Source organism: Aedes aegypti, chromosome 2 (genome assembly GCF_002204515.2).
Source record: "Aedes aegypti strain LVP_AGWG chromosome 2, AaegL5.0 Primary Assembly, whole genome shotgun sequence".
Classification (NCBI taxonomy): domain Eukaryota; kingdom Metazoa; phylum Arthropoda; class Insecta; order Diptera; family Culicidae; genus Aedes; species Aedes aegypti.
This window is the reverse complement of record NC_035108.1, coordinates 127,945,472-127,960,596: the sequence shown is the minus strand read 5'-3', so window position 1 is coordinate 127,960,596 and position 15,125 is coordinate 127,945,472. Positions and strand designations below refer to the sequence as shown.

Below are 15,125 nucleotides of genomic sequence, written 5' to 3'. Positions count from 1 at the left end.
CCAAACTTTTGCACGGGAGTGTACGAGCTTCTCTAGCTGTATTTTATGCGTTTAAAGGTAGTAGTTTTCACGACGTAACAAATTACATAACATGATACGTAATGCTGTAGCAGAATTAAGGTGAAACATCTCGGAATCTGAAGATGTCCGGCACAATGGCCGACTTGTCCCTCTACTCACGATTTCAAAGGCACAAACCTGGAGAAATAGTTGGCAAACGTTTCTGATCTTATTTTATGCTTTCTGCTAGTGCACAAAAATAACACACAAATAAAAAGCACTCTGTTGTGGCTTCTTATTTCGCAAGATTTGTGCCTTTGAAGTTTAAGTGTAATCTTAAAAGTTGATACCAAACTGTTTCAGCTTGAATATTTTTTGTTATTTTCATTACAAAAGGATTTATCTTGAATCAAATGTTGGTCGGCCATTATCAATAACATACATTTCGATTTTTAGCAACGTTAGAATTTGTATTTCACTTTTTATTTACAATCATTTTAGATACAATGTGGTTGATAATATTTTCAATTTTGTAACAAATGATGGCATCTATTTTATATCACAGAGAGCTACAAAACGCGAGGGAGGTCAGCTTTTCTTTATTTTTAGAGAGCGAGTAAGTGCGCTTAAGCCCAGGACATACGGGAGAAATACCTGTGTCCCATCCCAGGAAAAGGATCACAAACAACAATGGAGTGCGCATTAACTTTCTTAGCAACGCATCTCCCAACGATTTTGCTTATCATCCTATCAGTTTTCGTTTTTTCTGCTTTCTCTAGCTGTAACTCACACCCCATCATTAATGGTTAAAAATTTATAATTTCTGTACTATTTTCATGTTATCACCTTGAGTTTCATTCATGTAATATTTATAAATGTAAACCATGTTCAAAGCTCAATTTTCAACTGCCATACGTGTGCGTATTTTTGTAATACTTTCAGACACAGAGAAACCTCTTTCTGAGTCCGTATGTTCCTCGAATTATTAACCATGTATCGTGAAGTGTCAACAAATATTTCGCTTTGAACTTAGCAGACTCGTAAGACAGGAATTATTCCGAAAAATTTCTATCAATCTTTGTGCCATAATTAGAACACCTTTAATGCTTCAATATATTGAAGCATATCTTTATATTTGTACCTAGTTGTGTAGAAAGCTTGATTTTCACGATCAACAGGTTCATTTGTATTGGACAATCGATAATTCGATAATTCTGTAGGTAACTAAATGCTGGATCATTTCCGTTTAACAATTTTAAACTCAGTTTTTTTTAATGTTTCAAAACATGTTGTAACGGTAAAAAATATGCAAACAATGAACGTGCTATTTTGTTTTTATGCTCTCTACATAAACCATCCTTAGTGCTGAAAATATGATAATTAGAATAAGCCTATATGTAATACGTTCTTCCTTTATTGTCCTAAGAAGTTCGCCATCCACGAAGTTTGCCTAATTTGCGTGTCATTTATTGTGAAAAAATTTATTGCTTTAAGCAATTATTAGATTTTTCATCAACACTGAAAATACCGGTACACAATACTTTCCAGTACCAAAAATTGGTCGGTACAACCGGTACTTCGGTTCCGGTACTCTCGGTACCAGTACGACTGCATAAAGACAGCTTCGAGATTGTTTACGTTTGCACTAAATTAAGACAAAAGGAAGATTTATAATCAGATTCTATGTTATTTTATTTAGTATATTGTTGGTTCTTGGTTGGTTCAAAAATTAATCGTTGCTGTTCATTTGTGCTGATTTTGCTTTTTTTTATCTCATCACAAAAAAACTGAAGCTTAAATACAGTTCGATATTAATAGACTGACGCTAAAGGTGAGATAGCAAATACTACATTGTGTATTAATGCACAATTCTAAAAATGAAAGTACATTGGTAACATACTCATAAATTTCCCCAATTTCAGTTTAGCTAAGTAAGTGCAAGAAGGGTCAGGTTCGTTTGCAATTAGGAGTAACAATACCACTTCAACAATTCATTCATAGGCACGGTGAGGACAATGTTACACTAAATTATATATTAGGAGTCACCTGTAAGGTAAACTTCTACTACAAATTCATATTCATGAACTAGGTATTCACCTCTTCTGTACGATGATGTTCTCCATGCTTGACTTATCCGGAGGTTCCTCGCTCGACGACACCGCTTTTGTTATGAAGAAAACCATTTCCTCGGATGGTCAACAAAGTCGTTGATACTGCTGTTGTTATTTTTAATATATTCGTTGTCGACGTTTCACAGCACACAGCAGACCACGCTGCTACACACATTCATGCACCTGTGTATTCTCTCGATTGGTACGTATATATTTGCCTTCTTGAATTTCATTTGCTCTTCCGACCCAAATTTCACGTTCACGTTCACTTATCTGATCTAAATATTATTGCGGATTATTTTGGTGCCACTTTTTGAAACTTTCAAAAACAGATTTTTTTTAAATATTTACACTTGAAAATGGAAACGAGATTACCTGTGTCCCATCCCAGGAAAAGGATCACAAACAACAATGGAGTGCGCATTAACTTTTTTAGCAACGCATCTCCCAACGATTTTGCTTATCATCCTATCAGTTTTCGTTTTTTCTGCTTTCTCTAGCTGTAACTCACACCCCATCATTAATGGTTAAAAATTTATAATTTCTGTACTATTTTCATGTTATCACCTTGAGTTTCATTCATGTAATATTTATAAATGTAAACCATGTTCAAAGCTCAATTTTCAACTGCCATACGTGTGCGTATTTTTGTAATACTTTCAGACACAGAGAAACCTCTTTCTGAGCCGTATGTTCCTCGAATTATTAACCATGTATCGTGAAGTGTCAACAAATATTTCGCTTTGAACTTAGCAGACTCGTAAGACAGGAATTATTCCGAAAAATTTCTATCAATCTTTGTGCCATAATTAGAACACCTTTAATGCTTCAATATATTGAAGCATATCTTTATATTTGTACCTAGTTGTGTAGAAAGCTTGATTTTCACGATCAACAGGTTCATTTGTATTGGACAATCGATAATTCGATAATTCTGTAGGTAACTAAATGCTGGATCATTTCCGTTTAACAATTTTAAACTCAGTTTTTTTTAATGTTTCAAAACATGTTGTAACGGTAAAAAATATGCAAACAATGAACGTGCTATTTTGTTTTTATGCTCTCTACATAAACCATCCTTAGTGCTGAAAATATGATAATTAGAATAAGCCTATATGTAATACGTTCTTCCTTTATTGTCCTAAGAAGTTCGCCATCCACGAAGTTTGCCTAATTTGCGTGTCATTTATTGTGAAAAAATTTATTGCTTTAAGCAATTATTAGATTTTTCATCAACACTGAAAATACCGGTACACAATACTTTCCAGTACCAAAAATTGGTCGGTACAACCGGTACTTCGGTTCCGGTACTCTCGGTACCAGTACGACTGCATAAAGACAGCTTCGAGATTGTTTACGTTTGCACTAAATTAAGACAAAAGGAAGATTTATAATCAGATTCTATGTTATTTTATTTAGTATATTGTTGGTTCTTGGTTGGTTCAAAAATTAATCGTTGCTGTTCATTTGTGCTGATTTTGCTTTTTTTATCTCATCACAAAAAAACTGAAGCTTAAATACAGTTCGATATTAATAGACTGACGCTAAAGGTGAGATAGCAAATACTACATTGTGTATTAATGCACAATTCTAAAAATGAAAGTACATTGGTAACATACTCATAAATTTCCCCAATTTCAGTTTAGCTAAGTAAGTGCAAGAAGGGTCAGGTTCGTTTGCAATTAGGAGTAACAATACCACTTCAACAATTCATTCATAGGCACGGTGAGGACAATGTTACACTAAATTATATATTAGGAGTCACCTGTAAGGTAAACTTCTACTACAAATTCATATTCATGAACTAGGTATTCACCTCTTCTGTACGATGATGTTCTCCATGCTTGACTTATCCGGAGGTTCCTCGCTCGACGACACCGCTTTTGTTATGAAGAAAACCATTTCCTCGGATGGTCAACAAAGTCGTTGATACTGCTGTTGTTATTTTTAATATATTCGTTGTCGACGTTTCACAGCACACAGCAGACCACGCTGCTACACACATTCATGCACCTGTGTATTCTCTCGATTGGTACGTATATATTTGCCTTCTTGAATTTCATTTGCTCTTCCGACCCAAATTTCACGTTCACGTTCACTTATCTGATCTAAATATTATTGCGGATTATTTTGGTGCCACTTTTTGAAACTTTCAAAAACAGATTTTTTTTAAATATTTACACTTGAAAATGGAACGTACTTCCACAAAGCGAACACAGACATTGACTATTATTTCGAGGTCATGTCGCTTATTTATTTCCTTTCTATCGAATCGACTGATCGTACGTTGGCAGCCTTCAATCGCTGGCAGATTCGTTTCACACACTATTTTCTCTTTCTTCGGGTTGTATTTTTCAAGTTCATTACACCAATATCTCAAATTTTAACACGCAATTATATTTCCTCATGGATCGAAATCGAACATTACCCTGCTAATCGGCGAGAACTAGAAACCGCGCTATCATCTGGGTTCTACATCACGCACCTCAACCTAAAGTTAGCGACTTAGGCTGCTAAGATAGACGGCTTAGCAAAAAGTGATGAAATTCCAACCACCAGCAAGCGACGAACGCGAAAAAGCTCCTCAGTCCATTTCCGTCTACGGTTCACTGCGACTGCGGATCGCACAAATACACGCGGCAACGGAACCCAGGCCAATATACTCTCGTGGACTATGGCCTTAACCAACAGCGATCGCTGAAGCGGCTTCTCAAAGCCTCCCTCTTTGTTGGGTATGTATCACCAAGTAGGTACCTATATCTCGCGTGAATCCCGTTCTCGCGGTACGCGTTGTTTAGCCTATCGTAATGGAGCGTGCCCCCGAATGCGCAGCCCGCGTAGTCTCTTCGCGACGAACGATACCTTCCAACTGAGCACACACACGTCCCGTTCTCTCGGACAACGTTGTCCGAAAGACTGCTATGGTACAACTACAAGAGGAGGTACCCTAGAGAGCGTTGGTGTTGGTCTACCGGAGAATAGGGTGATGCCAGAAACAATTGAAACAAATTTAATATAAAAAATGTGTTTTTAATTACAAAGTTGCATCGTAGAATCGGTACTTCACTGCCCATAACTGCATATTTGTAACATTCGACAAAAGTAGGCATTGAGTAAATCGGATACCAAGTTTGCATTTCATTGCAGTATGGGAGGGAACTAAAATTTCAAAAAATCACTGAGAATTCAAAAGTGCTTATTTGAGGCTGAAATTTTGCACAACTCATATCGCATTTTGGGTGAATAGTCAGAAAAAAATTCTGATAAAAATTTCGTTGTTACTGCATTATGACGCTCATTTATAATCTCAATGTGACTGTTATGCGGTTACAATTGGGTCCTAAAATTTGTAATTAAATCTTGTTTTTATTTAATAACACGAAAAAGCATGTTACTGTAATTACTTTAGCAATTTTTCCCGCTCAAATAATGGCTATATCATGTTTAAACTTTAATTTGAAAATTTGGTCCATAAATGAACCTTGACACTTTTGATCATGTTTGACGTTCGCTTAGTCGACAAAAACACCACAGGGGTTTTAGTTCGACCACTGGGGTTGTTCCTATCTGACATTTCGTAAGGGACACGGAAAACAAAATACACCTAAAATTTGAGTTTAAGCCAAAGGATTGTGACAAAATCTAATAAAAATGTTATTGGGCTTAAACCAACGGAAAACATTAGAAAATTGAGTAAACATGTGTTTTTGTCCTAAACTTAAGCGTTTGGCACTAAAATTGGGCCAGGGCTTTAGGACCCAATTGCCAATGTGACAAAACAACTTGGTATTTTTTTCGAATTTTCTAGAACACAGATTTCAAGATGATCGAAAGTATTTGTCATTTGATGACTCTCCCCGGTATTAACTCAAAATTGTCAAAAATGTCAAATGTGACATACATGCATTTATGGGCAGTTTATGTAAGTCTCAAAGATTACTGACACATTAGCCAATTTAAACAAAATTTGTATTTGGACGACAAATGTGGTCAAATTCATATCCTACTTGCTTGAATATTGCTTTATTGTTAAAGAGCACAATTTATCACTTTTTATTTGAACAAACTCAAAATCAAATGACATAAATTGCCCTTCATTTGATGTTCAAAGATCCGTCATCGTAATCATCGTAACTTCAACAATAGTTTTCTGTACAAAACTGAAATTTCTTCGATGAAAATTTGTTTCGGTGGGTTTTCATGTAAACTTTCATGATTTTGCCCCCTATATAGGATGTCCCAGAAAGTATGGGCACGACTTTACCATACTGTTATTCGGAGACTAGTGCAGATAAAAATCTGATTTTCACACATTTCATTCTTGCACTTATCAAGAGCAGATTGTGAATTTTGGGCATTTTTTCGCTACCTGTTAGTAACATCATCACATTTCTGGAAGCTCCTCTTATCAGCTTTGCACAAATCACGTTATATTTGAGCGACTTTGTTGTACGAAATTTGTGCTAGGTCATAAATTATGTACAATAAAAATCTGAAAAAATATATTTATCATTGTCGATACGATGAATGATCAAACTATCACTTATTTTATTGGAAATTATAAAGCTAAGCATATGAAATTTGAACAAAAACTAAAAATTCGGTATCAGCTGTGGGTCAAAACAAAGTCCTTGTATATCCGTTGAAACATGTAATAATCTAAAATGTTTGTTGCCTATCCAAAAGTATAAATGTTTGACATAACTAAACTTGAAATGAATTATTTTTATTTATATTGAAAATATCTGAGAAGCATTGATTTCGTAAAGTTATCTTATGTCGATAGAAAAACTAGCGATTTTATAGAATTCTACAATTTTTCAAATGTTTCCTTCCTTCCTTCCTTTCTGGCGTTACGTCCCCACTGGGACAGAGCCTGCTTCTCAGCTTAGTGTTCTTATGAGCACTTCCACAGTTATTAACTGAGAGCTTACTATGCCAATGACCATTTTTGCATGCGTATATCGTGTGGCAGGTACGAAGATACTTTATGCCCTGAGAAGTCGAGAAACTTTCCAACCCGAAAAGATCCTCGACCCGTGGGATTCGAACCCACGACCCTCAGCTTGGTCTTGCTGAATAGCTGCGCGTTTACCGCTACGGCTATCTGGGTTTCCTAGCGAAACCAAATAAAATTTTGACCATTCATTACTAGTTAAGTTCCAACCAAATACAAAAGTAGGGTCTGTGCTAGCTAGATAAGAATTGATTTTCTAAAATCAAAAATTTCAATGTAAAAGGTTATTTTATCAAACAAAATTTTCACAGGCCGCATTTAAAATGCCCCAAGGAAAAATACAAAAATATAAAAAATATTTATTTGTTTGGAAAAATATTGTGCTTCTCGTCATCAAAGTCGTGCCCATACTTACTGGGACTGCTGTTAACTTCCTGTCTGTGTGAAAAAGAAATTACGTTGCACTGTGTTTGATTTAGTCGATTTCGTGCTCTTCTTGAAGCAGCCAAACCGTTGATTTTAGCGATATAGTATGTTCGGATAAGTTTTTTGGCATACTAAAGTGCATCTTTTGATGCAGAAATTTTTGTGCTCACTCCACGTAATAGTGAGATAGAAAAACTATTTTTTCATTATATTTAGATAGACATATGGCGTCTTTGGCAAAGTTGTAGAAGTTTCAATTTGAAACAACTTTGTCGAAAGCATGATTTTTCTAACTCTTACTTTTCGATATATAAGGTATCCCGGGACAAGTGGGACCTAAATGAATTTATTCATTCATGAAATCGGATACCCATTTGAAAAGGTCATGTCCGATATTGCAAGAACGACACAAGGGTTATGAAAACCAACCGAACCCTGCAGTAGATGCTGAAGGCGAGAAAGAAATGGCTTTTTCATGAATGTACAGAAACCTAAAAAGAAGAAGGCGAAAGAAGTAAAGACGAAACCATAAGTATCTGTAGTTTCTGAAGTAGACAGACAGATTACATTAGCATTAGCATTAAGCAATTCGCACATTTGGCCACCTCCTATCGAATGCTGAAGGATGGGTAGAAATGGTTGGTTGAACACCTACTACCTACTTATGAAAGTGGCAGAGAACTCTACGACCTCTCATAGGTGTTACGGGATATTGTGGAACTTTAATGGAAAGGGTGGAGCCATGGGATACGTCTGGTCAACGTTGTCAATATGAATTGAATAGAAGTTTTCCATGATTACGTGTATGTTTTTAATTGAATTGGGTCCTAAAATTTTTAATGAATTCTCGAAAACTTATTCATGCAGACTCAAGACAAAAAAGTATACAAACTTACTTTATAGATCCTACAATCCTAATCCTAGAACGTTTAATGTCTGGATTTACAAAACGACGAAAGTAAGATTTTCAACTTTCGCAACCTAACCACATCGCCGCCCCGCTGTATGGAGAGACAAAGTGACTTAACCACGAATCAAAACAAAACACTACTTGAGTCGATTTTACACTGGTAGAAAAACGTCGCAAGTAACTGAATAAAACGGCTTATAATTTTGTCAAATAATAGGAACTCCATAGTTTTTGAACGCGAGCTCATTGTATGCAAAATTTAAGCAATGCACACGTCGAAAAAATGTTAAAAAGATGGTTCAATTTAAAACAGTTTTAGAAGACAGGTTGTGATTCTTCTGAATTAATTTTCTCAAAATCGTATGGATGTTACTTACGTCGATTTGAAAAAGTATTCGAGAATTCTTGTTTTTATTCAATAATACGCTCTTTTGTATTGTATGTTCTTGCAACTACTTAAAAATGATTCCAAATGCAACTACTTAAAAATGACTCCAAATATGAACCTTGACACTTTTGATCGTGTTTGACATTCACTTTGTCGGCAAAAATGCCACAGGGCTTCTAGTTTTAACATTGGGATGTTCCTATCTGACATTTCGGAAGGGACACGAAGAACAAAATATACCCAAAATATGAGTTTAAACCAAGGGGTGTGACAAAATCTCAAAAACCATAAAAAATGTTTAATTGACTTAAACCAACGAAAATCAATTAAAAATTGAGTAAACATAAGTTTTGGCCAAAACTTAAGCGTTCCGTACCAACATTGGGACAGGGCTTTAGGACCCTATTCAATGTATTGTTACTATCGTAAAACCACAGACAAACAGACGTCATACTCTCATCATGTCCATCGAACACCTTTTGACCGGTCGATTCAAAAATATTGTAGGTGGCTAATCCGCAGCGCTCGCGTCGTTTTTGTTCGTGTTTGACGTTTACACACTACCGCCATCTGTTGGCCTGCTTGCCAAACACACCGATTTTAGCATTGGGCGTATATGTCTTCGTGACTATGATTTTGATCGAGATTTGTTCTAAGTGTTACGTCTGTTTGTAAGTGGTAAAACTTCTAAAAACTAAACAAAATAGTTTGATTTCATTTGATCTGTTGAGCAAAACGAATGCAAAAGTAAAGAATATTAGTATAACACTTCATGTCAGAGTATTTTTTTATGCAGTCGAGACAATAGGTAAAGTCTTTATATTCGAATATTGAAAATTGATGAGATTTTGATAGTTTCGAATCCTTAAAATAATCTGTCTTACGTTCACTACCCGCGCAGAAGAAAATAACTACTGAATACCAAACTAAGGTATTCCATACCAGATAATTTCCAATACTCACAACCTAAATGAAGTATGAATGAGCCCTGCATAAGAGGTAAAATACCACAAATAATTGAGGTAGGCATATTCTACAAACACCAAACTGATAATTAGATCAGGTATTATAATACCTCAATAATATATGATGGATTTTCATATAAACGTGAAAATTTTCAATAGTTGTTCAATACCTCCAGCAGACCTCAATAGCTGTCAAATATCTCAATGAAGTATTTTTAATTGTTTTAAACATTTTTCCTCCAAACCATTATAATACCAAATTATGTATTGAGTATTGAACAATACCTAATTATGGTATGATACCAAAATATGGTATGCATAGATTATTGCGAGTTATTTGTTCCTCCTCGGGTATCACTTCGTCACTTATCCTAGATAACCAAATTATAGAAAAATATGAACTTGGTCTCAAATCTCTTAACGAGCAACATTTTTACAAATTATGACTATTTTTGCAATGGAACTCATAAATTTCCATATAAAGTTCAAGGCCTACAGGTATGCAATATCCTATATACATGATAAATTCGATTTCGTTCGAAATCCGCGGCTATTAAACAAAGCCATGCAAAAGGTGTTTGGATTCGATTCTCGGTCGGTCAAGAATCGTTTCGTACTAGAAATTTTCTAGACTTCCCTGGGCATAGAGTATCATCGTACCTGCTAAACTATATACGAATGGGAAGATAGCAACTTTGGCAACGAATACTTTCAGGTAATAACTTTGGAAGTGCTCATTGAACACGAAGCTGAAAAGTAGATTCTGTCCCAGCGAGGACGTAATGCCAAAAAGAAGAAGATTTTAATTTACATCTACTTTTTCAAGAATCTGTGCTGAAAATACATGGTCTTTATAACAAAACTCAAACCACGCGTACATGCTCCCCTTTTTGAAGTGAAAATGTGTCAGTTAAGTTTTTTTTTGTAAAACAGTAGGAAATCAGGGTGGTGCTATTTTCATGTCGCTGAACGTTTTATGGTCATTACTGACACACCTGTCCTACTTAGTTTTGGAAAACTTCCAACTCTCAGGTGAAACATTCCGTTCTTCGTTTTTGCAATACGTCCCCAACGGTACAATTCCTGTTTCTCTCCTCCACAGTTTGCAACTGGCGAACAAAAGTTGCCATTTTTTTGCTTTCGTGTGGCAGACACGATGACACTCTATACCCAGAGAAGTTGAGGACTTTTTCATTACTAAGCGATCCTGGGCCGACCGACAATCGAAACCAAAAACATTCAGCATGGCTTTGCTTATAGTAGCCGTGGTCTAGACTAAAGAAGAATATAAATCTCAACTTTTGATGAAAGCCGCAACCAATCTTTATACCTAGATAATGTCGATAAAGCAAAAAAAAAAAGTTGGGCAAACAAAACAAAAGTCGAATTGGCGAAAAAAAAAGTTGAATGACCTAATTATAGTTGAATTTAAATGTTTGTAAATTCAAATTAGGAATTTAGAGTCTAACAAATTTTATTTATGATATTCTCCATACAATATTGATGATTTGACCGGAACACTATTCACGGATAATTTATTTTGTTCTTCGTGAATTGACAGCTAAATTGAAGATTAAGTAGAAATACTAAGTTAAAAATTTCCATAAAATCTAAAATTCAAAATAATTTGAGAATGCAACACAAATGTGGAAACAGCATCGAAATAAGCATTTCCCATGAAGATAATAAAAAATAATATTACAATAAATTACCCTACTTAAAATGAAAAAATACTGCAACACAGTTTGGGTCAAAACAAGTGAAATGGATTTTCCACATATTTAGAAGGAAAACAAAAATGTACCTATTAGTGGTCAGTTAGTTTGAAGGTTTCTGAAGTGTGTTACACTAAAACAATTAAGTCCCAATCAATAAAATTTGTTGGTACGCCTTGGACCCACTCTAAGGAACTTGAACGTGCCGTATAGTACGTAAATGCTGAGCAGCCTTATCTTGCACTTGGAATCGCAGTCTGTTCACCTACCGTAGGCTCCAGCAAACTGCTCTGAGTATACAATACAAACGGAACCGAGCGTTAACAACATTTGCGCCAAACACTCATACGAGTTCAACTGACTGTAATAGTTGTATGAGTCTGCGAAACAAACAACCCTGAGAAAGGTGTTTTATACCGTAGACATGAATAAAAATGCTAGAGGCAAAATAGTGAAACGCAGTGGAAAATACACACGCCGATAAAGCAGGATGTAAGAGGAAACGCAACAAAATGAAACAAGTACCACCGAAACTGCAGGCAGCATGTAACATTTTGGTTTTTTATTATTATATTGATGAACGGAGCTACAAACAAACGTTGGTTGTTTTGTTGTTATTATCTACACGTTGATGCGCAAGGTACCTATGGTTATTGGCCATACGGTACGGTTTCATTTTTGGGGGTTTTACCATTCAGCTACTTACAAGCTAGCAACAATACTACGGAGGCAGCTCAGCCAGTGGTCTGGCGAATATAAATAGCAATAATAAGCAATAAATTGTGAATTATTTATTGCCATATTATTCCGGCGATGTGAAACAGGATGCTCAATGTCCGCAATGTCAGCTTCAGTGAAAGAGGTGTTGAAAACGCACAATATGAAAAGGGTGATTTAGGCTGGTAGTCAAGACGACTAGATGATGGTTCATTGATAATGAAAATGATAGATATATTTAGAATTTAATAATTTGATATGTACCTATTAAGGTGAAACAGCTTGGAACCCAATATTAACCCTCTAATACCCAACCCCGCCTTTAGACGGGGTACACTTTGGAATTTTGTGTATTTTTTCGTAGCTCGGAAATTAAAATGATTTTATTTTTGGCTTAAACCTTGACTTATAACATGCATATAAGAAAAGTTTTCTATGATTTTTGAAACTTTTTTGTATTATTGAAAATTGTTTGAAAAATTGTATTCTTATATAAACTTCAAATGCCTGGGATTCATTTAACGTGTATTATAAAAAATCGTACCTTTTATATTTTTTTACGATCAACCTATCACAGAAGAAGTGCCTGATGGTATTGAAATGATTTCAAATCTGTTTTTCCGTTAGTTACACGGAAAATAAAAAATGTTCCAGAAAAAAATTGAAAAAATCATATTTTCAAAAGTATAGTAAAAACTCTAATTTTTATTATTGTCAAAAATCAGTAACCAGAAGAGGCTTCAAGAAAAAATTGAAAAGGATAGGGATGTTCAAAAATAAAAATAATAAAAATAAAAAACCAAAATTCATAAATTTGCGAAGAAAAATAAATCATTGCCCAAATCGTGTTTAGAATGATTTTAGATAACGAAAAATTATATTTAGATCGAAAACAAAAATTTGGGTATTAGAGGGTTAAACATTGCTCCAAGACTTCAAAGGCACTAATATTGCGAAGGAAGCATCCAACAACAGTGCACTTTTATTTTGGTTTTGTGCACTAGCAGAAAGCTTAATAAGAAGATCAGGCACGTTAGCCTACTGTTTTTCAGCTCAATGCATTTGAAAACATAAGTAAGAGCGCAATACGACACAAAGCCATCTTTGGATTCCGGGATGTTTCACCTTAATGTGTTTTCACTATGAAGTAGACTTAGTAGCTCGAAGGCACATACACACTGATTATCATCGTTATCAATCTATTTGAGTCTAATATAAGGAGAAGTAAGGTGATCCAAACCCTGTATACAAGCACGTTGTGCCACGGTAATCTTATCTAATCCACTTGATAAAGGCGAAGCTCAGCCCGTGCAAATTTGGGAACAAGACAATTACGCTCTTGGTCCCGTAAGTATCTACGATGGATGAACGAATCGATGAATTAATGTTCAATTTAAAAATCCAATACTGTGTTTTCCTTATACTTTTGAAATAAACACTTATGCGTTGATCAAAGCAAAACATTCACACAGGTAGGGGGATTAGGAGCATAATGAACACATGGGGCAAAGTTGACACTCCCTTTTTCTATTAGAACATAATTATTTCATTGAAATGTCATACTCAAATCCAGCGAAGTTTTTTCTTGCTAGTATACTTGAGGTGGGGTTCTTCTACACATCAGAACGATTGCCACCCATTAACAATATTATAATCACTAAATTCCACGAAAGTGTTAATTTTGCTTCGATACCTTTTTACCAGTCTTTGTTTTCGACACAATTTTCTATCTCGTTTTTCTAGACATAAAAAAAAAATGATTTTTATCTTCATAAATGAGCACGTCAAACTAATATCAAACTTGATAACAAGCTAAGAGTAACTGATAACATTGCCATTTTATTTAAGCATTCGCCCTTCAATTTCTCTGCACAAAGCAAGCATTGTTGTACAATTCCAATAGACATTTTTTCTAAAAAAGCAATGCGGGGCAAAGAACCGAATCAAACTTTTCGCAGAAGATATCTATTTAATTGAACACATTTAAACTATACATTGTAAGAAAATTCATACCTTCAAAAGGTAGTGCTAGATTTTTTAAAGTTTCACTAGTATTTCAAGAAATATACTATTTAGTATTACAAGTCAAATGTGAACCTTTGACCCATAGAGGGGGCGAAAGTTTGAACTGCATAAACGACAATGTTAGGATGTGCAAATAGTTTATGACGATATTCCCTGACCACTGACCAAAAAGAAGATACCGGGTATCCCGTTGGTTTGACATTATTTAATCTGAACGGTTTTTAATCTGTACCCCGCTAATTTCACATCGTTCAGAAAAAAAAATGGTTCAAACGTCATTAAGCTTGTGGAACGGAGTAAAGTGAAATGGAACGCTGTGGAACGAAACGCAGAATTAAAACAAAACAGTGAAAGAGGTAATCAGAAACACGGCTCTAGGGTGACTAGATGTGCAAATTAAAAATGAACCCCGATGGTTTGCATGACGTACCGTTCAAATTAGCGGGGGTGCACGGTATGGGGCTCTGCACTGTTTTGATTTTGTATGCGATTTTGACGTTTACTGGCCTTGTTGTTTACAAATCTTATGTAAGAGTGAAGGAGAGAAGATGATTTTTGTGCAGTGACCCATACCAGACATTACGTGGGATACAGACTGTTTTTCAGCTTAGTGACCTGTGAGCTATTCCACAGTTACTCATGGAGTGCTTTCCTAGTCAAAGTTCTCAGTCATACATTCGTATATAGTAATGCAGACAAAAAAATCATGATCGGAGTAGCTAAACAAACTGACCAAAATCATTGCACAAAAAAATTGACTATTAATAGATTTTAGAGTATTTAACATGATATTGTATAGCGGTTCTAGTTTACCAACTGAATCACGGTAGATCCCATAATGTAAAAAAGATGAGTGAGTACAGTATACTAGCTGAAATATTGCGAAGAGCTTTACAATACTATATACTTTC

General features: G+C 35.2%; 1 protein-coding gene and 1 long non-coding RNA gene across 4 annotated transcripts in view; both read right to left on the bottom strand.

The window, feature by feature from the left end:
- The window catches only part of LOC5573997 (mitogen-activated protein kinase kinase kinase 11), a 113,656-nt gene that overhangs the window by 76,523 nt on the left and 22,008 nt on the right, over positions 1-15,125 (bottom strand). The window contains exon 1 of one of the 3 annotated variants that reach the window (XM_021842315.1): positions 2,098-2,473. The exons of the other annotated variants lie outside the window; for them this stretch is intronic. Within the exon in view, the coding sequence (XP_021698007.1) occupies positions 2,098-2,183 (86 nt within the window). The 5' untranslated portion in view covers positions 2,184-2,473. Of the gene's footprint in view, positions 1-2,097; positions 2,474-15,125 lie in introns of those variants that run through there. 3 annotated transcript variants of the gene reach the window in all.
- LOC110676013 lies at positions 4,067-5,025 on the bottom strand. The gene is made up of 2 exons (XR_002500001.1): positions 4,540-5,025; positions 4,067-4,219 (listed from the first exon to the last, which is right to left on the bottom strand). It is a non-coding gene; the product is annotated as an uncharacterized LOC110676013 (long non-coding RNA).